This window comes from Drosophila subobscura, chromosome E (assembly GCF_008121235.1).
Source record: "Drosophila subobscura isolate 14011-0131.10 chromosome E, UCBerk_Dsub_1.0, whole genome shotgun sequence".
Classification (NCBI taxonomy): domain Eukaryota; kingdom Metazoa; phylum Arthropoda; class Insecta; order Diptera; family Drosophilidae; genus Drosophila; species Drosophila subobscura.
The window spans coordinates 11,829,916-11,856,946 of NC_048531.1; the positions used below are offsets into that span (position 1 = coordinate 11,829,916).

General features: G+C 47.3%; 2 protein-coding genes across 4 annotated transcripts; one reads left to right on the forward strand and one right to left on the reverse strand.

Moving 5' to 3' along the window:
- Positions 1-1,020: 1,020 nt before the first annotated feature.
- On the forward strand, positions 1,021-14,896 carry LOC117890086 (polycomb group protein Psc). The gene is made up of 5 exons (XM_034794744.1): positions 1,021-1,880; positions 3,798-4,629; positions 6,525-6,615; positions 10,244-10,447; positions 10,560-14,896. Exons 2-5 carry the CDS (start codon positions 3,843-3,845, stop codon positions 14,275-14,277), a joined length of 4,800 nt encoding a protein of 1,599 aa, XP_034650635.1. The 5' UTR covers positions 1,021-1,880; positions 3,798-3,842; the 3' UTR covers positions 14,278-14,896.
- On the reverse strand, positions 13,415-26,402 carry LOC117890088. 3 transcript variants are annotated; one of them, XM_034794746.1, is made up of 5 exons: positions 26,378-26,402; positions 25,066-25,457; positions 24,835-24,996; positions 24,462-24,760; positions 13,415-13,424 (listed from the first exon to the last, which is right to left on the reverse strand). In XM_034794746.1, coding segments are annotated over exons 1-5 (864 nt in total). In that variant the 5' UTR covers positions 26,388-26,402; the 3' UTR covers positions 13,415-13,423. The 3 variants fall into 3 exon arrangements, with proteins under 3 accessions (XP_034650637.1, XP_034650636.1, XP_034650638.1); XM_034794745.1 differs by lacking the exon at positions 13,415-13,424 and having other exon boundaries at positions 24,376-24,760; XM_034794747.1 differs by lacking the exons at positions 13,415-13,424; positions 26,378-26,402 and adding an exon at positions 25,779-25,910 and having other exon boundaries at positions 24,376-24,760.
- Between the last annotated feature and the right edge of the window lie 629 nt (positions 26,403-27,031).

Here is a 27,031-nt window from a genome sequence, read left to right on the forward strand (position 1 = left end):
TCATATTGGCAAACCTGTTTTACTGAACATTTGTATCCTTGAAACTAATGCTGTTTTAGTTCTTATGTAGGGAAACTCTTTTTTTCAATCTTTCAAAATATGTAATCCGACTGAAACCCAACAATGTATGTACATATGTAAATATGTACATATGTACATAGCTCGTTATGAAAGCCTTGCATTCCTCATAAAGCATGTTCACAGTAAAATAAAGCCCAAATACTCGGTTGATGAAATCTGCAACCCACGCGTAAACATTCCGTTTTTCGCATGGCATAGAAAGTGCCTCAACATCTCGTCGTGGCCTGAGACTGGGACTGGGACTCTTTTGTTATCTGTTAGATCTACATTGTTACGTAATCCAACGGTACATTCGCGATCGCAGAAACGTAAGCGGAGAGGAGTTGTTGCTGTTGCTCTGGTTGGGGCACACTGATTGGAGAGAGCTTTTGTTGCTGGGACTCGGTCTCGAGTGCCAATATACCAATTTGGGGCCTAGACTTTGAGCGAGCGGGAGAGGGGCTGTACTGCCACTGTACGCCTACGTGCAAATATGCAATTTTCCGTCTACGGAAAGCGACGTAACATGAGTGCCCTGCAAATGTGTCCAGTAGGTAAGGTAATACTCTTATGTACAGAGCCATTTTACAAAGTGTTTGCACATAAGATTAAGTACATACATACATGCACATGTCAGTATATACTGTTTGCATTTGGATCAGAAGTTGAAGAGTCATAAAATGGAAAGAGTGCCGTGCCTGCGATTGAAATGAAAAAAGTATATAATAGACGGCCTTACGAAAAGCAACCTCAAAGAAGGTCCAAAGCAAAGCAGTAGATACATAGACACACAACTCCAAAGAAACAGCAGGCAAGGCAAAACAGAAAAGACAACAGCAAACACGCAAAAGCGAAGCCAGCGTCGCAGTCACCGTCGCAGCCAGCGCCGCAACAGCAAAGCGAACGAAACAGCGATTCAGATACACGCGAAACGAGAAAGAGAACGGTTCGTAGCGGACGACAGTGAGAGAGCGAGCCGACGGAACAAAGAAATAAGGAATACAAGAATAAATGAATAAAACGCCCCAAGAGAGAGAGAGAGAGACCCTACGCGGAGTGAGTAGAGAGAGAGCAGGAAAAATAAGAAGCAAGAAACAGCCGTCCAGTGAGAGGCCAGAGCGAGCGAGACAGCTGCATATGTACATAGCAGCGAACGACGGAAACAGTGTGGTATCAGGCCCGCAGTCGAACCCCGCAGTCGAACGGAAACAGTTGAAACGATTGGACGCGAATTTGTGGACCGCGCTAGCGCTATCTAAGTGTGCTCCGAGATAATTACTGTATTTGCCAGTGCCCAAGTATTGACGGTTAAAGTGTTCTATAAAACTAACATAATTAAAACAAAAAATTACGAAAAGTAATAAATGTATTATTAAATGCAACAGCAACTATCGGTTGCATGCTCGAAATTTCCTTTGTGTCTCGCTCGTGTGTGACAAATGCCACAGCAACGTCGGCGGCAGCAGCAGCACTCGGTCTTATTTATGTGCCCGGCTATGTAAACGGTTCGGTTCAGTCTGCATCGTGTGCGTGTGTGTGCGCGCTCGGTAAACATAGAGCAAAGCGGAAAATACAATAAAGGTGCTCGAAAGCAACGCGCCGAAGAGCGCAAAGTGTGAGTGTGTGTTTGTGGAGTAAAGCAAGAAAATAAGTAAAAGAAATGAAACGCTGTGTTAAAGCTGAGCGTTAGCATACACTGTGGATTACATTACCTATACATACCCTGCAATTGGATACTGTACGTGGCCCGTACCCCCTCCCACATCACGATGCCAATTAACTGGCTGGATTAGCAGCATACAAACACAGCCAACCAAAAGGTGAATATAGCTAACGAAAAGTGCCGTTGCTCAACACTGTTCAGGCACAGCTGTTGCGTGCTCTGCTCCACCGCTCTCTCCCCACCCACAGCTGAGGGCCCTTATCTGGCGACACACGTTGACAGCACAAGCAACAAAAACAACTTGCCCCAAAGTGAGAATTTCGATTGGGCACAATTGAAAGTCTCCCCAAGCCGCATTCGAACGTGCGTGTATGTGTGTGTATGTTTGCGGGTTCCAACCTCTGATTATCTTTCATTCTGTTTTGCTGCTGCTTCTGCTTTTTACTGAATGAAAGCGGTCGTCGGTCGGCGCTTGCAAGAGTGCCCGAGTGAGTGAGTGTGCGAAAGAAGAGATAAAGCCGCAGTCTCGGCTTTCGGAGCCCTCTGCATTCTCCGAATTGCGTTCGCTGTCGTTTCGTCGCGTCGCCGTGCATTGTCACAGTCTGCTCTGAGCTCTGAGCTCTACCTCCCTCCCCGCTCTCTGCAGGGTCGGTTCTTACCATTCCATCCCTTTGCGTCTCCCTTCCAACCTTTCCACTCTTCTGCACACACACACACACACACACACATAGAAATGAGAAATTCCGCTGCTTTTTATTATCCTTTTCATGTTGGTACTCACATTTTTTTTGCGCGCGCGTTTCTTCTCCACCCTGCCAACAGCCGCCTGTATATGATGTGGGAATGGGAACAGAATATGGGAATGGAGGAAGGGTTAAAATCTTGTGTCGGCAGCCTCTTAAATTTTGCTGTAAAAAGGATTTAAAGGGGCTTCTCCCGGACACAAGGCCTTCTCTGTCCTGCGCTTCCTTATTCTCATTCATATTCCATTTCCATTCCCATTTGTATTCCCATTCCCCATTCCTGTTTCCCATTTGGTATGATTTTCGTATTCGGTTCGTTGACTGAAAAAGTTTTTGGGAAAAGTTTTCATGTTTGTACCTTGACTTTTTAACGGGGCGTTGATGCAAAAACAGCTTGAAATTGTTTGGAATACATTTTCCATGTACTTGCCACTGCCACTGGCACTGGCACTGGCACTCCGGGTGTCTGGGCAGTCATTCACTCCCACCACTCGACCATCACTTCACTTCACCCCTTTTAGGGAGTAGAAGTGGGAGTGCGAGAGGGTCGGAGTCTGTGAGCTCAATGCTGCTCCCCCGAGTGCTGTGGATTTCAATATTTGCAAACATTCCCATGGCAACCGGGGCAACACTGCTATGCCCGGGCATAGCCAAACAACAACAGAAACATCCATTATCGGAGGCCCCGCATCCATCGACTGATTGCATATAATGCCTCGCATATTGTTTAATGTCAGCAGTGGAATAGGGAACCACCTCTGCTCTGCTCTGCTGACTCCTGCAACAAAGTATTTCTACCTTTACGTGCAAAGTCCTTCCCCAGCATGTGTGCCCTACCACGAAGTACTTCCTCTACTGCTCCTTTGTGGCCTTAAAGGCCTTGCTCTATTGACTCTTTGGACATTTGGGGCCGTCATTTTGGGTTTAAATGTGGCAGAAATGGCTCTGTGGAAGTCTGTTTTTGGATCTGTTTTGTGGGGTTAAAAAAGATAACAGAATGCATAGCTATCACTTTTCTTTCTTCGATCAGAATTTGAATCACAGTTGGCTCCGACACTCAGCTCTTCTAATTAACAGCAGTTTCTGAGTTCCAATGACAAGGAAAGCAGAATTTGAAATCTGATCGTGTAGGATATCAGCGGGGTTTCAAGATCTATTATTACAGTTCTATTTATTATCTTTACGCTATTCAGCGGAGAGGAACATAAAGAACATTAAACATAAAGAAGCTCTTGCTTCTGGATTTGTCTATAATCTGCATGGAAGTTCCTCCGCTCGAAAAATTTCCATTTCGCATTTAATTTCAACTTTCTGCTTTGTCTATTTTCCAGATTGACGCTTGTGCAACACACAAGCGAATTCGAGCAACGAGTATTATGATTATGATGACGCCAGAGTCGAAAGCGGCAACAACAACTGCAACTGCGACTGCAACTGAAAATACAACAATGGCAAACACTCAAAAGCCAGCGGCAGCGTCGCAGCCGTCCGCAGTGGCAGCAGCCAAGAGCAGCGCTGTCGGCAACGGCAGCAAAAAGCTGGCTTTGTCTTTGAAAGCGCCAACAACAACAACAACGGCAACAACAAAAACAGCGACTACTGCCACTGCCACAAATGTGACGTCGACAAGTGCTGATAAAATGCAAATGCAGCAACGCCAGCAGCAGCAGCAGCCACAGCAGCAACTTTTTGCTGCCAGCAACATTAAAGTAAAAAGTGAAAACACATTAACAGCAGCAACAGCAACAGTTGCAACAACAACAAAAACAACTACAGCAAAAACAGTTGCAGCAGCAACAACAGTTGCAGCAGCAACAGCAAAAAACATGTTAGAAAAGAGCATCAAGAAGGAATCAACGCCACCGGCAACTACTCCTAATGTGGAATCAGTCGAGGCTCCCGCCTCCTCCTCCGCCTCATGCTGCTCGTCGTCGGCCTGGTCGACTACAACAGCCACATCAGAGGATGCCAGCAGCAATGGTGGCGCCTCCGCTGATGAGGAGGCAGCAGATACTTCCGATTTGGCAGCACCAGGTACAGCAGTGGGAACAGCAACAACGCCACGGCCTGTGCTGCTAACTGCCGTTAATCCGCATATCATCTGTCACCTGTGCCAGGGCTACCTGATCAATGCCACGACAATTGTCGAGTGTCTGCACTCCTGTAAGTATCTCTCTCACCGTCTCCCTCTCCCATATTAGCTCTGTTGCATCGTCTAATCGCTCTGCCTTGATTAGAATGAGTATCTCTATTCCCACTCAGCTCTCACATCTCCCACTGTCCCAATGCCTCTCCCACTGGCACTGCCTGCTGTATCTGTCTAGAAACTGGGCAAAATTGCCTCTGCGCGATGAGTTATGTTCGTAAACGCGGGCTGGTGTGGGGTGCGGGGTGTCGTGCCACAGACGACACGCAGATGTTGTCGGGCGATAAGTTTGTGGGCCCATTAATGGTTCGAGTCATGCAAGGAGGGAAACGGGGAGTAGGGCTAAGTACTTGACTCTTGATTGGGAAGCCGTTTACAGGCAACTGTGGGATATTGGATGAGGAGAAAGAAGGAGTAGTAAATTCGAAACATCATACCAGACAAGTTTAAAATAAAATTAAATATTTTACTGGTTTTAAACATAGGTACATTATGGTTTATTTTAGTTCATGTTTTATTTTAGCTCTGGACACTTCTTTTATTTTAATTGTGTAGATCTTTTGCTTTCTGCTCTTTATTGAAACTATAAATTAAAGAAATCGCCTAATAACACATGACATTAGCATTCTCAGGGAGAAATAAAAGCAATAAAACTTAAGAATATAACCATACATCACATACGCTCTCCCTGCCTCTCTCTTTCTCTCTCTCTCTCTCTCTGACATTAAATGTCTCCCCCTTTTGCGGCGTAAGGTTAATTTCGCAACTCCTCCCCATTTTATTTCGCCTCCGCCCCTTCCCCCCTTTTGATGTTCGTAAATCTAGCAAACCAATGTGTTGATAATGGACAGACACAGTGGCCGTGGATACATTTGGTCAGGCTCATTTAAATCTGTTGGTCAGACAGCCCGAGATGGCAGACGCTGGCAGGGAGGATGGCAGACTGAATCGAAATGGAGCATCCAACCAGAGAGACAGACGGACGGATATATAGAGCACCCGGGAGTCCCATCTAACTGTCAAACGCGCCAGACTGGACTGGGCTCCCTGCCCAGAGGCAAACCTGGACTCTGGACTGTGTACTGTGTACTGTGGACCGTGTTTGGTGGCGGCAGCAACAGCTGCCGTCGTCATCGTGTGGAACATTCTGTTTGCTGCACTCTCACAGTCGCTGTGGCAACAGCAGCATCAGCATCTCTCACTCGAGGCCATTTGGTGGGCAGCAACATTTTTTTTTGCCTGCCACCCTACTAAAGACAGACTGTTGCGAATTTTTCCTTCCTTTTTTGTTCCCTCCTGTATAACATTTTCGGCATTGGACCAAAACTGACGGACAAGCGTAACAGGCCAAACAAAAGCAGACTGAGAGAGAGAGTCAGCTTGGAGTGACTTGGACTCTGCGAGACCCCCAGTCTATCTGGTCTCTGGTTCCTGGGTGACAGTTGTAGCGTGCAGGACCCTAACATTGACATTAAAGTCAAAACACATTTTTTGCAGTACTTTTTTTCTTGGCTCGTTTCCCTGAAGGTTTCTCTGCCTCTGTATTCCTCAGTTTAAGCCTGTTCTCTGTATTTTCCTGCTTTTCCTTTTGACTGCGTGGGTGCGGGTGTGGGTGGGTGCGGGTCTTGATTGCGTTTCCTTTGCCCAGAAGGTGGTGCTTGGGGTGAACATTGGGGCTTGCTCGGAATATGCCAAGCGGAGCAGAAGAGATGTTTTTACATAAATTTGAATCGTTTCATTTTGGCGGGGGAAGCAGAAATCTGTACAATTTATTTATGCCGATTCGCAGTTCCCCTCCTAATTTGCCTCTTTGTGCTGCACTATTGTACTGAGTAGCTTTCGGATATCAATGGGAATTTGAAAAGCCCTACTAATGCACTTTTCGCTCTCTTTTTCTCTTTCTGTTTTGCAGTCTGCCACAGTTGCCTCATTAATCACCTGCGCAAGGAGCGCTTTTGTCCACGGTGCGAGATGGTCATCAACAGCGCCAAGCCGAACATCAAGTGAGTAGAATCTTCAGCGGGACTGGATAGAGTCGTTCGTCGTGTTGTCTGTCTTTGACAACAGCGATTAGATGATAGATACAATAATGGAATGGAAAGGTGAAGGAGCTTTCTGCTGTTGTACAGAGATGGGGAAATACTTGAAGATGCGATTTGTTGTCTGCCACTTGACATGGGAATGGGAATGGGAATGTAAAAGGAAGCCCAGGCAATGGAAAAACTCTTTGAAAACAGATACTTATCTGCCTTGAGTTGTTGGTATGTACATCTACCACCTAGTGCCGACTGGTGGTAATCCTCTGTAGCAATGGGGAAATGTTTGTATGTATACGTATTTAGGTGTTCTTTAATTCAGTTAATAGAATTGCATTTACATAAGTCAGAGATGTATCGAAAGGTCGGGCGAAATCTTTGCTTCCAGTTTTCCATTGGTTCCGTTCAGTTAGCTTCACTGATTAGCTTTGACTCCTGCCAAAGTACTTTCTCGCATTGACATGTGGCACCGTCCTGCCTACAATTGTGTGTCTCAGGGGGTTGGGTTGGGAGCTAAGGGAACGCTCTCCTGTAACATTTCCGTTTTAGTTCACTTAGGGATTGATTTTCCCCGGGGAAAACCAGTGTCTGGAATTGGAGTTGTAGTTTCTTTATAAAACTGCTTGGAACCGCACAACTTTCCGTATCGTTTGGGGAGGTAATTGTGGTTAAGAGGCGGAGCCCAGGCAGAAAGTTTATCAAAAACCTTTGGCCCCAAAGTGGGGCATAAACTGAGGCAAGACACTTTTCGGGATCCCGATCCCCCACCACGTGCTGCTGGTGGATCCACCTTTGTTCGTGAAAACTTTTGGCTGTGGTTAACTTTATTTGACGGGGCCACGGGCCAGCATTTGCTTTGTTGCGGGAGGGGTAGGGGTCACTGTCGTCTCTAACTGAACGTGAACCATCTTGTCTGGCACGTTTCAATTCATTTCATTTCATTCCATTTCGTTTCGTTTTGGGTGGATAGAAGGAATGGCATGGCATGGAATGGGGGAGCTCGGGAATGTGGCTGCGTAATGAAAAACACGTTTCGTGTGGAGAGGCAGGCTGTGGCAGAATCTATTTAAGCTGCACCAACTTTAATGGGAATCTGTACGGAATATGTACAGTAAACCACCCGCTGGTGGCACGCTCACGTTCCCCCAATCTAACCAATGCTTGCCGCCTGTGCCTGCCTCCAGCGTCGCACGTTGTAATCTCTCCCATTGCACATACACACAAACACAAAAGATAATGAATACAAATTCAAAGTGAGGCGATATTGTGGGGGGGCAGACTAAATGAAGAACAGGTGAATGGATGAACCTTTTCGTTGGATCTGGCACCGAGTTCCTGGCCAAATGGTGTGAAGTGCCTCCCGGGTACCGGAGGAGGAGGGGAGATTGACTGCAAACAAGTGTCTTTTGTGCCTCTTGGATGCCGCTGGCTGGCTCTGCTTTCCATGAATTTTTAGTGGCCCTAGTCATAGTGGCAGAAGTAGTCGTGTAGCATTCAACCAGTCTCAAGTCTCCAATTAAATTTATTGCGAAAGTTTATTGTTTAACCCAAAAAAGGGGCCACAGGAAGGGGAAACGGAAAAGGAAAAGGAAAAAAAGAAACAGCAGCAGCAGTGAAACACAAAAGAAAAGTCAGTTTCACTCGAATTCAGTTTGTCTTTGAAAAGATAAACAAAAATAAAATAAAGCTCGACTTTTGCTGAATAAACAAACAAAGCTCGCACCATGGGAAGAAGACACAAAAGCTAGGTTCAAAATAATAGGAACTGACTGTAACTCTAGCTCCTATAAGATCTGCCATGATTAGGAAAGCTTTACATTATTTTTTAGATATTTCTCTATATATTTTCATAACATTTGGCTTGAAAATATTACTGCTTTATACAAGTAGCAAGACTACTTTTCCCCCTCTACTGTGGTTTTACCGTATTTTTGTCATGCCGGCCATGTTTTCATAGCTGTCTCTGCCGCCGTCTACCTTTAAGCAGTGGAGGGGAGAGACGGAATGCCGACGGAATCATCTGATATAAACTGCCAAAACGGGAAGAAGTAAAATAAGAAATAAGAGAAAGAAAGAAGGGAAAATAAACGCAGAACATCGACAAAGAGGAACAGCAACAACAAAAACTACACTACTACAACAACTGACGGCGTAAGGCGACACGCATTTCCAAGAAAACAAATCGAAATACGGCAAAGATAATTAACGGGCGGGTCTTGTGCTCAGTTTTCGCCGACGGCAAACGACAATGACGTCGACGTCGACGCAGACGCTGTGGCTGACACCGGCGTAGGGACAGGGGGACAAGACAGCTGAAAAACAACAACTGCTGACAGCGCAGTATGTAAGAGAGAGAGAGAGAGAGAGAGGGAGAGGAAGCGCGGCTTCTGTTTTGTTGTTTTTTTTGCTGTTGCCGTGCATTGGTATTCTTTTTGTGAGAGCGATTTCCGAACGAAGCTAAAAAAAAGAGAGCATGAGTGGGAGAGATAGAGTAGGAGAGTGAGGGTGAGAGTAAATAAAAGTTGAAAGAGCTCAAACTTTAGTTCAAGTTGAAGAAGTTGCCCGACAGTCGGTGGGTGGTATTGGGATGATTGAGTGTGATAAAGAAAAATAAAAGAAAATAAGTTAAGTTTCCCCTGTGTGGTGGAAGGAGGGTGGTAAAGTTATGGCATTTCTAATTTGTTTGATCATTCCCTGATGTCCACATCGCTGGCTTAAATCTAAATTAATTCGGGAGGTAAATAAATACTGATAGATTGATCGGAGAGATATGACATTAACAACCCGGCCTACTAAGCAGATATGATAATGAGAGAGTAGTCTGGAAGAACGGTGCCCTTCACTGCCTTCGATCCCCTACCCCTCCTATACCTCTGCCGTAGATCAACTCTCCCTCCCGTTCCATATTCTCATTCCCTTTTCATCTTTCTATTCCATTCAAGACCTTTTTTGGGTCTCTCCACTCACTTCTATCCTTCAGTCTTTTTCTTTATGCTTGCGTGTGTGTGTCTGTGTATTTGTATGCGCGCGTGGAATGATTGAAGTGAGCGCCTGCATGGATGGGCCGTAGAGGAGGAGAGCAAAGATTTCTGAAAGGCGACTTAATGCGAGTTCCTGTGTTCAGCCACCGCCGCACCACCACCACACCACATCTTTCCATCACCATCGTCACCAGGAGCACCAAGCAGCACATGCCAAGGAGCAATAGCTGTAGTTTCCTTATTTATCCCACTTCGTCATCCCCCTCTGCTGCGCTGCTGACTCTCCTTGTTTAGCGTTTTTGTTGCGTGCCATTGAAGCAATAGAAAATTGCATCTGCCGCCTAATTTGTACGGGCGCTTCTTGTCCTGTCTCTATCTCTCTCTCTCTCTCTTCCTCTCTTTGTGTGTTCTCATTTCCGCGCCAAGGAAGTGCCTCTGTTTCGACTTCTTCGACTTTGGCTTCTGCCCCTGTTCCTGCCCCTACTCCTGCTCTTGCTCTGGCTCCTCTTCCTTTCCATTCCAATGAGCACGCACCAGGATGAACCGAACCTTACCGAACCGCACCGAACCGAACCGAGTTGTAACCGTTCTTTTCTTAATCCCTATTCTTGCAGATCGGACACTACACTCCAGGCGATCGTCTACAAGCTCGTGCCGGGCCTGTACGAGCGGGAGCTGATGAGGAAGCGCGCCTTTTACAAGGATCGGCCGCAAGAGGCAGCTCTGGCCACGCCCGAGCAGCGTGGCGATGATACGGAACACTTGATATTCGGCCCCACGGATAACATGTCGCTGTCCCTGGAATACGCAGAGTTGGGGTAGGTTTCATTAGCAATAATATAATCCTATCTATAGCGCCCGATCCATACCCCTGCACATCCACTAATCTATGTTTTCTGCCACTCTTTTCCATCCCTCTCCCCCCTATAGCGAGCTGAGCACCGAATCCGAGGTGGAGTTTCTGCGCCCGCGGTACCTCCAGTGTCCGGCCATGTGCCGGGTGAGTCACCTGAAGAAGTTCGTGTACGACAAGTTCGACATCGATGTGCAGCGCTTCAGCATCGATATTATGTACAAGGTGAAGACGATCGTCCTGCTGGACTATTACACCCTCATGGACATTGCATACATATACACGTGGAAGCGGGACGCGCCCATGCGCTTCTACTTCAGGGTGTACGAGTCGCCGCAGCGGCAGGTGAAGCCTGCGCCACGTCGCGTGCTCCCTGCGCCCCTAAAGGTGGTGAAGCAGGAGCCGGCCCCAGAAGAGGCCAAGGTGGAGCAAATAACGCCTCCAGCCGCTGCATCGCCACCCGCCATCATAAAGCAGGAGCAGCAGGAGGAGATCCGTGTGCCCAGTGAGCAGCCCCTCAAGCTGATCATCAATCGCAATATGCTGGAGAAGCGCGAGAAGAGCCACTCTCCGCAGTCCTCTAGATCGAGCGCCAAGAACAATCATCATACGCCCACCACTCCGTCCTCCTCCTCCTCCTCCTCCGCCTGTCCATCGCCCAGTGGGGAGCTTAACATCAAGCTGAAGATCGATCTGTCCAAGCACAACAGCGTCACCATCATCAACATGTCCGATCCGGAGCGCAAGGAGATCGTGAAGCCGCTGAAGCCAGAGAAGGAGTCGCGCTCCAAGAATCGCAGCAAGGACAAGGACGGCAGTCCCAAGTCCTCGAGCAGCAGCAGCAGCAGCTTCGATCGGAAGCGTAAGAGTCCCAGTCCGCTGACGGTGCCACCGCTGACCATTCGCACAGAGCGCATCTTAAGTCCCAGCGGTGTCAGCACCCTCAGTCCCCGCTGCGTGGCCAGCACCGTCAGCTACGAGGATCCCAAGTCTGAGTTCCTCAAGTCATTTGCTCTGACGCCCATCAAGGTGAAAGTCGAATCTCCGGAGAGGCCATCGAGCAGCAGCCACAGAGCCCCCACTCCCCCGAAGACGACAGTTTCTGGGTCTGGGTCTCACTCGCACAACAGCGGAAGGTCCAAGGGCAGCCTGGAGGACAGGGAGCTGATGAGGCCGCCCGCCGGAATGGCACCCAAGTCGATCGCCTCAAAGCGCAAGAGCAAGGAGCCCGTCAAGGCCATCTCCAAGAAGCCAAAGCTCTCACCGCCCCTTCCCCGCGAGGACTTTAAAATTCGTCTGCCGGCCACAAACACGAATTCTCAACCGCCGAAATCTCCGTCCACGCCACCACCATTTGTCGGCAGCTTGGAGAAGCTTATGCCGCCACCACCAAAGCCACCGCTGCTGCCGTCCCGCAAGCCTCAGCTCGCGCCACAATTCTCTCCGTCCTCGCCTCTCCACCCGGGCATGCAGATGGCGGCCCCAGGCAACCGCACGCCCATCGCCAAGCGCTACCACCCCATCCTACCGAAGGCAGCGCGGCCCAATCCGTTCGCCAACATTCCCAACGAGGTCAACCGTCTGCTGAAGGACGCTGGCACCGAGATCAAGTCGATTGGAGGCAACACAAGCGCCTCCTCCTCCGCCAAGTCGCATGTGTACGGACCCAAGACTGACACCAAGATGGGACCACCGCCGCCACCGGCAGGCGCTGCAGCCGCCAACGCTGGACGCCAAACGAGCGGAGGCCACGCAAAGTCCGGAGGCAACAATCAACCGCAACCCCATGCGTCCCCCAGCTCCAACGGTGGCCAGAACAAGGCGGCCAACAACTACCTCAATTTGGCCCTGTTCAATGCCAGCAAGTCAAAGGGACGGGAGGCACCACCCGGCTGCCGCACGCCCATGTACACGCCCAACTCGCCCATCTACTCGCCCAGCTCGCCGCAGTACGTGCCCAACTACAACATCCCCACGATGCCCACATACAAGTACACGCCCAAGCCGAGCCAGGCCACCGCGGGTGGCTACCTGCAGAGTATGCTCGGAGGCAGCGGCACCGGGGGATCGATGTCGGGGTCGCTGTTCCCCTCACCGCCCACGAAATCCGACCAGAATACCAATCCAGCGGGTGCAGCTCCGTCGTCCGGCCATGCCTTCCAGCGTGGCGCCAGTCCGAACAACAATGAGGACGCGCCCGAGAAGCAACAGGTGAAGGTCAAGTCCCTGCTCAACTCGTGCAACATCAACATCCCGTCCTCGCTGTCGATCACCATCTCCAGGGACAATGGCGACTCCTCTTCGGCCAGCAACGGGTCACATCCGAAGCACAAGAGTCCCGTCAACAATTACATCGAGATCGTAAAGCTGCCCGACCAACCGCAGGACCAGGGACAGAAGTCCGCAGCCGGCGGCGCCACCGATGCCCAAAAACGTCAGTCGCCTCCAGCGCCCACTCCCGTACGCACTCCACCCCCAGTCCAAGCTCCTGCTCAAGCCCCAGCTGCAGCATCCATGCGACTGCCACAGCCACCGCCCTCCAAGGCTATTCCCTCCCCGCAACATCTGATTTCGCGTATGACGCCGCCACAGTTGTCGCAAACAACACCGACCTCGGCTTCGCCCGCTGCTCCCAGAGGCATCACACCGCCCAAGATTTCGCCACCCACAAGCGCCAAGGGCACGCCCCTGAAGCCGGTGCTGACGCCCTCGCAGGCGGACGCCAAGAAGACGCCCAGTCCGGAGAAGCGCAACGCTGCCCAGATGGGCAGCCACTCGCCCACTGCCAGCGAGAACAAGTCACCAAAGTCCGCAGGACAGTCGACTCCAGGCTCTGCCACTCCCAACGGAGATCCGGCGGCCAAGAAGTTCCGGCCCATTCTGCCACGCCAGAACGCCCAGATCCCAGATACGGCCGCCAAGCTGCCCAGCCTGGCGCCCGCCTTCAACTTCAGCCAGCCCCAGAGTCAGATTCAGACTGGCATCAAGAAGGTGCCGACCAGCAAGAAATCCCCGAACGGAGGAGCAGCAGTCTTTCTGCCGCCCTTGCCGAAGCTTCCCAACGGCGGCCATCCAGCGCAGAAACCGAGTCCTCCGCTGAAGAGCCAGCAGATGGGTGCCAAGAAAACGACGAAGAATCCCACACCTCCGCCGTCATCGTCTCCCAGTTTGGGTGGCGGTATCCAAGGCAATCATGGCAAGCTGATGCCCCATCCTGGTCTGCCGGGGTTGAACGCACCGCTGAGCATCGCCTCCAGTGCTGCGGCCGCTGCCGGGCAAATGGATCTGAACAACTTTATCAAGGAGAACCTGATCCGTGCGCAGGTGGCCCAGGCGGCACAGGCGGCACAAGCCGCCCAGGCCCAAGCGGCCGTCAATCAGTCGAGTATGCTGTACAATTTTGCCCAGATCGGGCATATGTCCCCGGCGATGTACAACTACCAGCAGGCGTACCTCATGGAGCAGCTCACGCGGATGCAGCGGGCAGGCAACGAGGTGTTCAACGACTACCTCCAGAAGCTGAAGAGTGCGGCCAACGGCCAGCAAGGCGATGGCGATCACAAGACAATCATGCCCATGCTGCCAACCGTCACCCTGCCCAGCCCATCCACTGCTACGTCGGCAGCCAGCCCCAAGACCTCGACCCTGTCCAATGGAAAAGTGTCGGCAGCATCCAAAGCGCCATCCAGCCACACACCATTATCGCTGGCCAAGAGTGGCAGTGGGGCTAGTCCGAGACAGCAGACGGCGGCCACCACCGCCGCACCCCACGCGGCTGCCACCAAGAGCAAGTGAACAGCAGCCACCCGTCCATATCCGTTCCCATTGAGGCGGAAGCTGAAGGGAGTCCGTGTCTGCATCCGGAGCGAGGTGTGAGAGGGCCATGATTAAAGGCGAGGCAACATCCGAAGCACCAGCAGCAGCAACAGCAACAGCAACAGTGGCTCCTGGATAGCTCTAATTAATATTTAAAGACTTTGTTTTTAGTTGAACCCGTAGACGACCCGCCACCCCGTTCGCGAGTCAAAAAACCAGAACCAATTCCTCGCCCTAATTATTGTTGGAAGCAACCACCACGCCAGCCCAGAAGGGGGTAGCGTAGCTAATGCCGTACGGCCTCCAGTCGAGCGTTACGTATCCATCCGATGGGTGTAAACTTCCCCTAGAATATAGACCATAGACCATAGTCCTATGTAAATATTGATCATTTGTTCATCTATTAGATGTATACAGAAAAAAAAGACAGCGATTCAGAATCGATTTATGCAGATACGATAATCATAGGAATATACATTTAAGTGCTGCGGCAAAGTTGAGCTAATCCTAAGTGTAAATACCATCCATTAAATACGATTTTTATATAATCTTTTTTACCCAAAAACTAAGCGCAAAAATAAAAATCTAATTTATACCAACAAAAAAAAACACATAAATGTGCGTTCTCCTTTCTTGATGTTCCTCTACCTTGAAAACGGAACGGAACACACAGAGGCACTGTGGCACTGTGGACAATGGAATCGGCCAATCCCTATGCTAATCAACTGCTCAAGGTCAGAGGTCGACCTTCCCCGGTGACCGACCGCTGAGTTTCAAGCATTTCTAATCTGCCAATTCCGTCGCTCCGTTTCACTGCCAGAGAATAAATGTCAAAGAGTCTTTAAAATGAAAAATGCTCAGCAACGAACGACCCGGCGCAGACCAGACCGGGCACAGGCCCAGACGCAGACCGTTCTTTCGACCATCCAACGACCCTTACAGAGAGACAAAGAAATAAAAGATTATATTGGGTTTCTCGCTGATACGGATGCGACGGACACGACACGATGGCCACTACGGGATTGCAGCATCAGACATGAGACATCGGCCGCTAGTCCGTCCGTTGGTTCGTCCAACGTTGGGTTTTCTTTTCGCTTTGAAACATTCAATAAAAACGATTGGAAATCCTGTGGCCTTTGTTGTTGTTTCCCGTTCCCTGTCTCTTTGCTGTTTTCCTTGATTTTTCCCCTATTTTCTGGCACTTTTTGCAGAGTTTCCGATTTCAAAAATTGCCAATTTTCGCCAATGTGTCCCAAAAGAATGCCAATCCGAGCCTTGAACCTAATTCGTATAATGAATATGCTGGCAGATAAAAGAGACACGGGCACGGCGCCCAAGAAATGGGATGAGAGGTGAGATAGTGGCACTCCACTCCCAGGGGTGGATTAGGTGACAATTGCCTCCACGAAGAGATTTATGTCATATACTTACTTATGGGGGCTACGCTCCATATGGCTCCACAAAACAATTAACATCTGATCCATCTGGAAGTTAAGTCATCTCTGGCCAACACTCTCGTCTGGCTTGGCTTGAATAATTTATGCGAATTTACTGCCTAAGCCGAAAACTCCAATTACAATAATTAAACCCTTTTCGCAAAGCTCACCTTTTACTTGCCCCAAAAGTGCCAAAAACCACGCAGATATTTGAACATAAAAATGTACATACATAAGTGTGTATGTATGTGGTACGGTACCTCAGTTTCAGTGCCACGATGTGGCAGGCCACATCTGACAACCGGTTTAATATGCTTGGCTTTTAGCGCATTAAGTCGGCATTTATAAATCATTTCGGTAAGTACAAGATGCGAGTGCAGGGAACACAGCCAAATGTATGTATGTGAATATGTACATTTATGCATACATACATATATTCTCATACATAAAAACATGTAGCTCGTAAGCACAACAACAAATGCAGAATTACACTCAGGTAGAAAATGCGCCCGTATCGTGGGATTCGTTCCATATGCGTGGTACATATGGATGTACATACATACATACATACATACATACATATGTGTGCACTTACATATTTCATATATCCATAGCGAAATCTATTCATGTTTGAGACTCATTGGGATGATATTGATTTGAAGTCATTCCTGTTAAGAAAATGTTAATGCGATTGATATGAACTGTACATAGATATAGTAGATTAATGTTTCAAATGTTTTCGTAAAATGAATATTAAATTGTTTTCCTTCTTGGTTCTGACCAACCAATCTAAGAGTAATATGAAAATAATAAAGCAATTTGAAGCCATTAAAACTTGTTGTTCTGAAACTATTGAAGCTGACTGCTGTAACACTATAATATTGGCTGCTGTATTCATATGTACATATGTATATTACCAACTATCATAATGATTTCCCAGATAAATAGATATCATTCAGAAGATATGTTGTTTCACATTCACTATGTACATGCAGATTAATATGTGTTAAAGATATTGAATAGAACACATAAATAATGGACAGAATGTCCTCCCTCATAAGCTTTTCACTTTACTTTCTGCAAGTAAAGAAAATAACACGTGGCGCAAGACCAGTTGGGCGTCTCTACAGTTACTTTTATGTTTATGATTCCCACAAATGCTTTTCCTGACGTTATCAAAGATTGTGCGCACTTTATAGGTTTGTTCGTGGGATTATCGTTGCATCACCCTAGCTTACAACTTTCTGGTTGTCAGCAAGGTTAGGAAAATGTGCGCTAAGCTCTAGCACTAAAACGTTTCCAAACTTTAGGAAAGTAAGACATAACTTCTGCTCTTGTAGCACAATCCACAACTTAAGCACACAAAACAGGTGCTGTGATAATTCTTCCTGATGATTACAGAATCACATTGCCGAACCAATCACATGCTTTATTATTGAAACTGAAACAGACGTGGGTATTTTCAGCACTATCGCACTCGCAAAAAGAAAAAGAAAAGCCCATTTCATTCCATGTGAGCAACTAAACTTCTTTGTTACAACGGCAGTGCTCACCCGTTTCCTGCTTTCCAACAAATCGTAGACTTTCGATTGAAAAACTGCAATAAATCCATTCTGTTAGCACTTTAAGTTGTCAAGGCGAAGTCGATAAATCTGGCAGACACCAGCCAGCTGTCAGATCCAAAACGCATCTCCCTTCGACAAGTATTTTAATTAATTAATCCAGCTCAGTCAGTCACGGATATTCGAAGTGTCCTGCTAGAATCGCTACTAACTTCCGGAAAAATTCGCAACTCATTGATGTTTACTTCCTTTGTGTGTCTTGAAGTCATCATTATTTTCACACAGGGCGAGTTATGCTGAACTAAATTCCTTAAGTGGTGAAAATATAAGTGTCTGATAAACGTTTCTAAGATGAATGAATGCTGTTAACAATTTAAATGCTTCCTTTAATGCATTCAAATTGGATTAAACTAGTTTGAAAAGCGATATATTTAAATATGTGATGGAACGATCGGCTACGACAGGAGTCGTGCTATAATATAACTAAGTGAATTGACATAGAATTGGTCCCAAATATGTATACGATTAAATAATTTGTAAAAGGTAAGTACTGTTCTGCAGGGAAAGGCTATGTAGCCTCTATATTTTGGTATATTTTATCGATTGGTAAACAGCAGGAGAGTAATTTCCTTAGTGTTTATGGTTAATGTAGTTATGACTTTGCACTCTATCGCAGATTTACTAACACATCGATCATTCATCAGGGACTCGTGAAGCATTTAATCGAAAGACAGCCGTGTGATTGCTAATTAAATTCCAGCTGATGAACGATACAACTTGTCGCTGTCGGAAAAGTCGTTCGCCTAATTTATCGGCATTATGTAACAAATGTTAAGCACATAAATTGTTATTTAAGAGCCCTCCTGTGCGACAGAGCAAATTGCAATTGGAAGGAGCTGGTCGGGCGCCTTTGGAGCTGGCAAAACAAAACTTTTGGCAGTAGCAAACTTCGTTACCAAATCAATTAAAGTCGCTTTCTGCTGCTGCTGGCAACTTTGTCCGTCTGGTCTGTCGCCATGTGAGCCATTGAAGTTTGAGGGTTTGATGCAGGGGGAGCTGTTTTGTACAGGCTGTTCTCATGTCAATAAAGCAGAATTCATTAATCACAAGGAGAGTGGGAGACTGAAGGCTGTTCGAGAATGCATCTATTAAAATTAAACCATTGCTAGTAATTGTTTTTTATTTTAATACTCTGTTTTTATTCCACTGAAATTAATCAATACCGATTGCCATCCTTATTATACATAACTCTGTTTGTCTTCCAGTGAAAATGATCCAATAAACTTGAATATCGTTTACAAGTGCATCTCGCGAATTTGTCAGAGTCAGTGTACATCACACCACCATCCCCATTTGAATTGAATAATTTCGCAAATTTGCTAAAGGGTGTCACTGTAGCGTTAGTCCGACCACACTTTCCCTCGATTCGTTGGCTGTCACTCACTAATTTGATTTATCAGACATAATTCAGTCGTGTAATCAAATAAAATGCCAGCATTAAGATCCAATTAGTGCGCCATTATGAATATGGATGGGATGGATAGGTCGTCGCGACCGTATCTCAAGTTGTCTCCCTGCCTTGTTGCTTATTTTTTTGCGTGCTCTGAAAAAATGCGAACCGAACCCCAAAAGTGAAAAAAGTATCAATTTACCAGCGCCGGAGAATGGTTTCGAATACTGTTTACTGATGCCGAGAACGGTAAGGAGCAGCGGTATGGATGATGAGAGCAGAGGAGTGGAGAGGAGAGGAGAAGAGGGATCGGTAGAGGTTGCGGTGCGTCAGAGAGACGACCAGAGTTCTGGGCTTGGACCCAACACAAGACGAAAATCAACGAAAATCCTGAACCGGAAATAGGAATAATAACTGCGCGAATTGCTAAACGAGTGCGGACCGGACCGACAGGGGAAGCATAACTTATGAGAACGGCGAAGTTTTCTCAGTTGTGGAGGGGTGTTGAGTGGATCTCTGTATCTGGTTCTGTTTCTTGGTGGGGGAGGGGGACACATTGATTGATTTGAGTGGCGGATGGGTCTGGCGGAGAGCCACTCAATTGTCTCGTCTCTGAGGTGAGATGCGATGTGGTTTTGTGTTATGTAGGTTGGGTCTTAAAAGTCACTTTAGCAGCAGAGTTGGTGAGTTGGTGTTGCCTTAATGGCGCCAACATTGGTGGCTGTTGTAATTAGTTGATTACACAGGCAGCTCTCCCCAAATGCCTCTTCCCCCCTCTTTCAGTCACGCTTGCCGCGCTGAGTGAGAGCTTTTCTGTTTGCATTGCAAATGAAGTTGCGACTGGGTGGCAGTGGCGTCCATGGTGTGGGGTGGCGATGGATTCTGTGCTGTGCTGTGTCGGGACAGCTGCATGACGTTGCCATTTGCGAGTGGTTCTCTGCCTCTGCCTTTGACTTGGCCTCTCCATTCCACTCCCCTTTCGCCGGGAGGATGTCGAGTGTTTTTCGTTAAGAGCCACACGAGCGTACCGAACAAGGCAAACACACACACGCACTCGTGCACGAATATTAATATATACATACATATGTACATATGTTTATGCACTTGTGTGCGAGAGCAACCAACTCATCAACTTTTGCCTCAATTTTTGTATATTGAATTATCAGCATGCCACAGCAATTTGACAGGGGTGTGGTGGCTGTGCCTCGGAAGGGGAGGAGTGAGGGTAGCACTGTGCTACTATTTAAACCACTCAGGCGATTCCTGGCTATATGTACATATGAAACGGTAACCACAATGACGACGACAGCCCCAGCAGCCAGGGCTACCAACTCAACTGCAGCCACGAGAACCACGGCAACAGAGCACAGGCGGAGGCAGAGCCAGTCAGCCGTGCGGTTTACATAGTCGATAAGCAGGCTCACTCATACATACACACACACAGCCACGCATACACTCACGCCCACTTCAACAACAGAAAAGAAAGACCCAAAAAAGAGGAGGTGGGGAGAATGGATGGTGAAGCAGAAGCTGAAGCTAAAGCAGTGGCGGCACAAGGGTGCTTTTGGACAGAAAGTAGACGGAGCAAGGAAGGAAGGCCCAGAGGCAGCAAACGAACCTAATTTGATAGCTCACACAACTCACATACCATACCCATGTACATGAGTACATACATAAACATTTATATGTATATGCATGTGTATATGCTTGTTTGTAAATTCTCTGGTACGCATTCGTTCAACTGGCAATGCTCATTAAATACTCTGCTTGCTCTAGGTCCCTCTCTCAACACCGCCAGCCACATCATTCGTTACGTGCCAGACCAGAGATTGGATGGGAATTTAAATTGGTAATGTGACCATAGCTGTTGTAGGAGCTCGTTTTGTTGGAGTCGCTGATGTTACTGTTGTCGATAGTCGGACGTTAACGTCCTCGACACTATCGCATGCACTTGAGTACATACTACCTACATAAATGCATGTGTACATAGTATGCAGCGAAAGCTGTACATGGCATTCGTGTGTACATAAAGTTGTATGTGCTCACAGCAAACTCAAAGTGAGTGAGAGAGAGAGGGGGTTTCACCGACGCTGCTGAGGTACAGTAGCGGACAGTGAAATGTGGACGCTTGAGTTGCGATCGAAGCATTGATGTGTTTAAAATTTTTATAAACATAGAAGTTATTGGCGGAATATCGATGTTAAGCTTTTACGTGACTTCTCGCCTATCCACGAAAGAAAAAATTAAAGCGAGAAAAAGGAGCTCGTTAATTTAAATGTGATGAACCAAACGAAAACACGTCTGTTTTGTTCATTGAATCATTAGTTTAATAAATTTTAATAAGTTGAAAAATAAATATTTTCGCTTTGTTTTGACTGTCCATATTTCAATGCCCGCTGCTGTATGTATTTTCGAGGCACACAAGCTGCGCACATAATGCCCCGCACCACGTCCCTCCATTCCATAGACCGACAACAGCTCTGCTCTGCCTGTTGTGTTTCTCTGCTTCTGCTGGCGTCGCCCGATACAAACAGGGTTGCAACATGGACATGGTTTTCTCGTTCTCTCTTCTCCCTGCTTCTGCTTCTGCTCCTCTTTGGTCTTGTGTTTCTATTGAGGTTGCGTTTTGGTGGACAATTTTTTTCGAGTTTCTTGTTTCTGTTTCTTTTCTCTCTTTGCTTCCGCTGCACTTTGGTGCTGCTGTCGCTGCCGCGGCTGCCACTGCTGTTGCCGCTGATTGTTGTTGCTGCTGATTCACACATTCCTAATTGAATTATCACGCATAAGCGGACTGGAGCCGGGAACGGAGACGAGACGAAGCGCCAGATGAAATGTGTTATGCGCCAGAGCTCCCCCTTTGGAAATTATATTTAACATCTTGCTCTATTTTTAGATGCCAAAAACTAATTAGACGAATGCCAGAGATACAGTAAAAACTTGCCTAGGCAACCCTGCCAACTAGCTAAAGGTCTCTGCCCAAGCTTTGTCTAAAAGCTGAAACTGGCGCTGGCGTCGCAGTCAGCGTTTCAGTTCAGTGCATTGGATAGGAGGCCTTTTTCGTACATATTAAATTCGTGAAAGGTTTTCGGTTTCGGTTTCGGTGTCGTTTTATGTACCGAAACGCCCACCGCTGCCACGGCCCGCTGCTGCTGAGGGCTTAACAAAGCGTAGTCAGTCGCACATTTCCATTTTTATCCATGTACATTTCTCGATTCCGTTTTGTCTTCTCGATTCGTATATACACATGTACATGTGTATTTATTTTATTCCTGTCCCCCCACCACGACAGCAACCCTCATACAACACTTAAACGATGAACCAGCTGAAACCTCCGCATATCCTCTGCTGAAAGAAATTTCACTCCAAGCAGCGACGCAGCCAGAGCCACAGCCAGCGTCAGTAGAAAGAACGAACGAAACCAACCCACCCTTCCAGGACAGGCACACACCACTCCAATCCACACCACTATGTATATAGAAGAGGCAACATCGAATCGTACTTTGGCTGTGCAGCAACTAATTGTATCGCATTTGTTGTGTGGCTCGCTGGGAGTACATAAGGCTTCTTCTCTATGTATTACGGGTATAATAAGGTATGAGTGGGTAGAACACAATTTTTTTTCCTCATCCGCATTGTGTGTGTGCGTTCAACGCACTCCCGTTTCCCTCCACACACCATCCGACACGACACTCGCCAGATACAACAGATACGCTGCTAGGCGGCACAGATACAGATACAATGACAGCCCGGAGGCGAAATTTTGTCATTCCTCTGTAGAAACTGATATTCCTCGATGCTGTTGTCGTTGCTGTTTGTTGCTCGGGGCAGGGCAGGAATTTCGAGCATTTTCACAGTTATTCGAGGGTTGGCGGCGGCACGGCCAAAGGAAGCTTCGCTGGGATGATGCGGTCTCTGATAGCATCACAGTTGCTTTTTAATATCTTTCAGCTAAATGGATACAAAACATCAGAGGCGGGGACCCCTTCTGTGTCCAAATTCATGTGTGTGCGTTTTTCAATAGCAAAATGAAATTATAAGAATTTATATTGGCTGTGGGGCTTCTTTTAGGGCAACCAAAGGAGTGTGATACATGGGTTTTTTCATACATATGCTCGTATATAGGGGTTTTGAAATTATGGCTTCTCCGTGTATGTGAGTGCTTATGGTCAATCTTTTCATTACATTTGTGGGCTACAATAATGTTTAGGTCAACGTAAAGATTATCGTTATTGAGGAAGGCGCCAGATCTAAGAGAAATTAGATTAGATCATTCAAAAAGATACACACAATTGGATTGTGGACTTGTCTTTGGATGGAACTCATGGAGTATCTTGAATATTTAAAATGTTTTTTAATTTAATGTACAATGTTTCAACAATAACATACTCCAGTATGATTAAGCAGGTACCTTGTATTATTTACTGGTCATATCCTTTACACAAGTTGCGGTCTCATAAACTGGTGCCTTTATATGTTCAGATTTGGTCGGAGAACTAACAAAACAACCTCTCTTGAGCAGTGTGTTTATTCTTCCCAGAAAAGGGAATTGAGACTTCGTTCAAGAGAGCTTCGACAAATAGTTTCACTGGAAGTATTACCATAATCGAAATATTCAACTGAAGACTTTTCTAAGCAAGACACAACTTTCCGTCGGATTTCCATACACTACGTGAGACAGAAGACAGAACAAAATAATGGTATAGCTAGTTTCTTCGAATCTATTTACATAGCACACATTTGCTTCAAATACAAATGTCGCCAATTATTCAGTCTATGCATAATGTCAAATCCTGAAACTGAGTAATGTCCATCAAACCGTATTTTTTCTGGTCTCGTTTGAGTCTGTTTGTATGGTTGTTGTCAAAAGCACCGAAGCGACGGCATTTACAGGCCCGAGATGTGGTTTCAACCAAAACCAGTTTCGTGCGCAGAAATGCTTCTTGACCAAGTTGAGAATATGATGAAGACACGAAGTGAACCCTGAAAGATACCCGCCTCCAGGTCTGGCCTTTTCCCATTTGTCACATGCGGCGAGCATTGCCACCACAGCCAATAGAAATCGATGTTCGGCTAAGCCACCACCAATCAGATGATAGCTGTGCCGAAGAGACTCTGCCGGCCAATCGGAAACGAATGAAAGCAATCTTTTGGAGAGTGAGCGGGAGGAAAGTATCTGCTCGTAAGTATCCGACGGATACGAGTAACTCTACGTGCCATTCTACATGCCATGTAGAGTGCCATGCGAAAGCTTACGAAAGCTCAACAAAGTGAAGCATACGATGGGGATTAATTGGGGATCGGCTCTGATCTCCAAACAGCTGAGTAGCCACAGAGAAAGCAGCGATCGATTTCAGTTGCTCACTTAGAGTAAATTCTAAACCCAAGGGATTTGTTCCTAATTTAGCATTAAAATTCAGGTTTCTCAATAAATATTTTTCTCTACATGTACCCTCTCTTCTTATTCACATCCAGCACTGCATTCATCTTAATCTGTGCACTCTGTTTTTCTTCTGCAATCTGGAAGGGGCAAAGTCTGTTCAATAACCTCTGTAGGTACACTTTTTCTCTCTTTTGTGGATAAACAATGTTTTCTGTCTGCACCAAGTGATAATCAAAATCTCAAAATGGATTCGTTGGCTTGAGTTTTGAATGAATCAAAGTTTAGTTTGTGACTGATGGAGAATATAAATTATGTTGCTGACGAAATACAGAAACTAGGCCCTGACGAGGACCTCATAGGCGTCTAGGCGCACCTCATCGCCGCCGAAGGGGATGTAGAGGCAGCGGTGGGACGGATGGATCTTGCCGGGAGTCAGGCTGCCGCTGTGGTAGCCACGGCCAATGAACAGGCTCTCGCCCTCGGAGGTGCGGCCGCAGACGATGGCATTTGGTGGCACATTGCCAAAGCTGTCGGGAACCCAGCCATAGCCGTATCCTGCCAGCAGCTCAAAGTCGTGCTTGACGTGCTCGGAGCCGCCGAATGCCACATAGGCGCAGCCCTTGTTGGGAACAACCTGCAGGGGAAACGAGAACGAGGAGAGGCATAAGGGATGAGGATTGCAACTGGTTTGTCGATAAGCTGTCGTACCTTGGCTGGCAGCAAGTCGCCTTCGTGGTAGGCACGGCCCACAAAGATTTGATCGCCATCGGAGTCGTGGCCGCCCTGGACTGTACCGGGCACGATGTGGCCACCGGAGGAGGAGACCCAGGTCTCCGGCTGGACCAGCACTTCGTACGCCTCTAGGCTGTGCTGTAGGGGAAGGGAGACGAATGGATGTTAGTCTGATTGCTCCTTTCGAGACGACTGTGGGATGGTTACCTCCTTTCCGCCGAACGGAATGTACAGGCAGTGGTGCGAGGGATGCACCTTGCCGGGCGTCAGGCTGCCGCTGAAGTAGCCGCGGCCAATGAAGAGAGGCTCTCCGTCGGAGGTCTGGCCCACGCGGATGGCATGGGGAGGAACGTGGCCGCCGCTGGATGGGATCCAGACGTAGTGGTCGCCAGTGAGGATCTCGACATCGTGCTTGTTGATCTCCTCGCCGCCCCAGGCGACATAGGCCTGGTTCTTGTTTGGAATAACCTTGGCCGGCAGCATGTCTCCGTTGTGGTAGGCGCGGCCCACATAGATGGGATCACTGTCTGCGTCGTGTCCCGCGACGATGGCGCCGGGCGGCAGCTGGTCGAAGACATTTTGGCTGACCCAGGTGTGATCTGCAAGGGGGAATACATGTTCCAAGGTTAGACCTGATGTTCGCTAGAAATAAGTATAGTTCGCTGATAACAGTCCCATCGCCCAGTGCTTCGACTGCTGATGTGTACATTTGCGGACTGCCACACCACACCTAACACATTAATCACTCGAACTTGGTCTCTTATCTAACTGGGTGTGAAATCGGAAGATCCATGTGAAAGCTCCCGTGGCTCCAGGGGACTTTCGATGTCAGCTGAACGCGGTATCGATGGGTTTGGGCTCTTGTTCAGCCTGTTAATAGTTGAGCACTTTTCGTAGGAAAAATACCTGGCGAACCTTACCCATTTTGTGTGTGTGGAGTGTGGGATTATTTCTTCAAATCGAGGGAGAACCGTGCAGTGCGGGTTGAATTTAATGACTGGCTGGCAGTCGTGGCGGGTGTTGCGCTTTAAAAGCTGTTCTGCCGATGGTCTGGGCTAGTCAGTTTTGCCTATTGCTGTTTCTTATCACCCTTATCACTGTTAACCGACTTCGATAAGATATCTTAGTCAAAGCCATAGGGCCCCGCGGTTGCTCGGTCGGCGGTCGCTGTGTCACAGCGCGGGTGTTTTTTTGTGTGGCAAAAACAGTCTAATGTAATGGGATCTTCCTGTTGCTTCCTCAAGTCATGTCAGTCACATAATACAATCGAACGGGAAGCAGTCATTAGTCAATCCATCTAAATATATACACATGTATCTACATTTGTATGTGTATGTTCTGGCGTTTATCTATGAGCGATTGGCCACGGTAAAGGCCAAACGCAGGGGAATCTTATCGCCAATAGTTAGTCGCAAATAACTTTGATCAATAAGCTCATAAAGTGTACCTCTCCATATGAACACGTACACACATGTCCATGCCTCAACCCTGTACTTTTTTCCTTGGATCCTATACTCACAGGTGTCCATTTCGTAGGATTTCTGGCTATGCATTATGGGAACTAATCTTGGCACTGGGAGACCCGAAAACCGCTTAGATTTGTGACTATTTTTGATACATTTGAATTTTGGATGACAGTGGCCGAAATTGTTGTGATTTCAAAACTGATTTCGGTTTAGACATACAGAAAATGCCAAATTTCTGTCTTAAAACAACCTTTTGACTTATAAATCTCTGCTAAAATTTCTTTTTTTTCACTACCCTGTAATGGGCTGGGCAAATTTAAAGTTAATTTATAATCAAAGTATGTACTTCCTTATTCTATATATATTTATATGAATTAGTCATCTTTCGTCACAGAATATGTGAAGTATAAATGAACAAAGTTCATGAAATTCTCCAACTGTTTCGCACCTTTTGCTTGCAGATGGTGCTGGAGGCTAATCAACTCTTTTCGAATATTATTTCGGGGGTTTTGTTCGACAATATCTGCTACTTGTCGGGCGTCATATTGTTTTATGGATTCATTTAAATGGAGCACCACCTGCTTTCGCTTTCTGTACCTATGCCCAGAACCCTACACACCCACACAGGGTAAAAATCTCACTGGGACGGCACATATGACTCATTCGCAGATACAAGAGCTTTTCCACGTACATTCTCTGGAACAGCA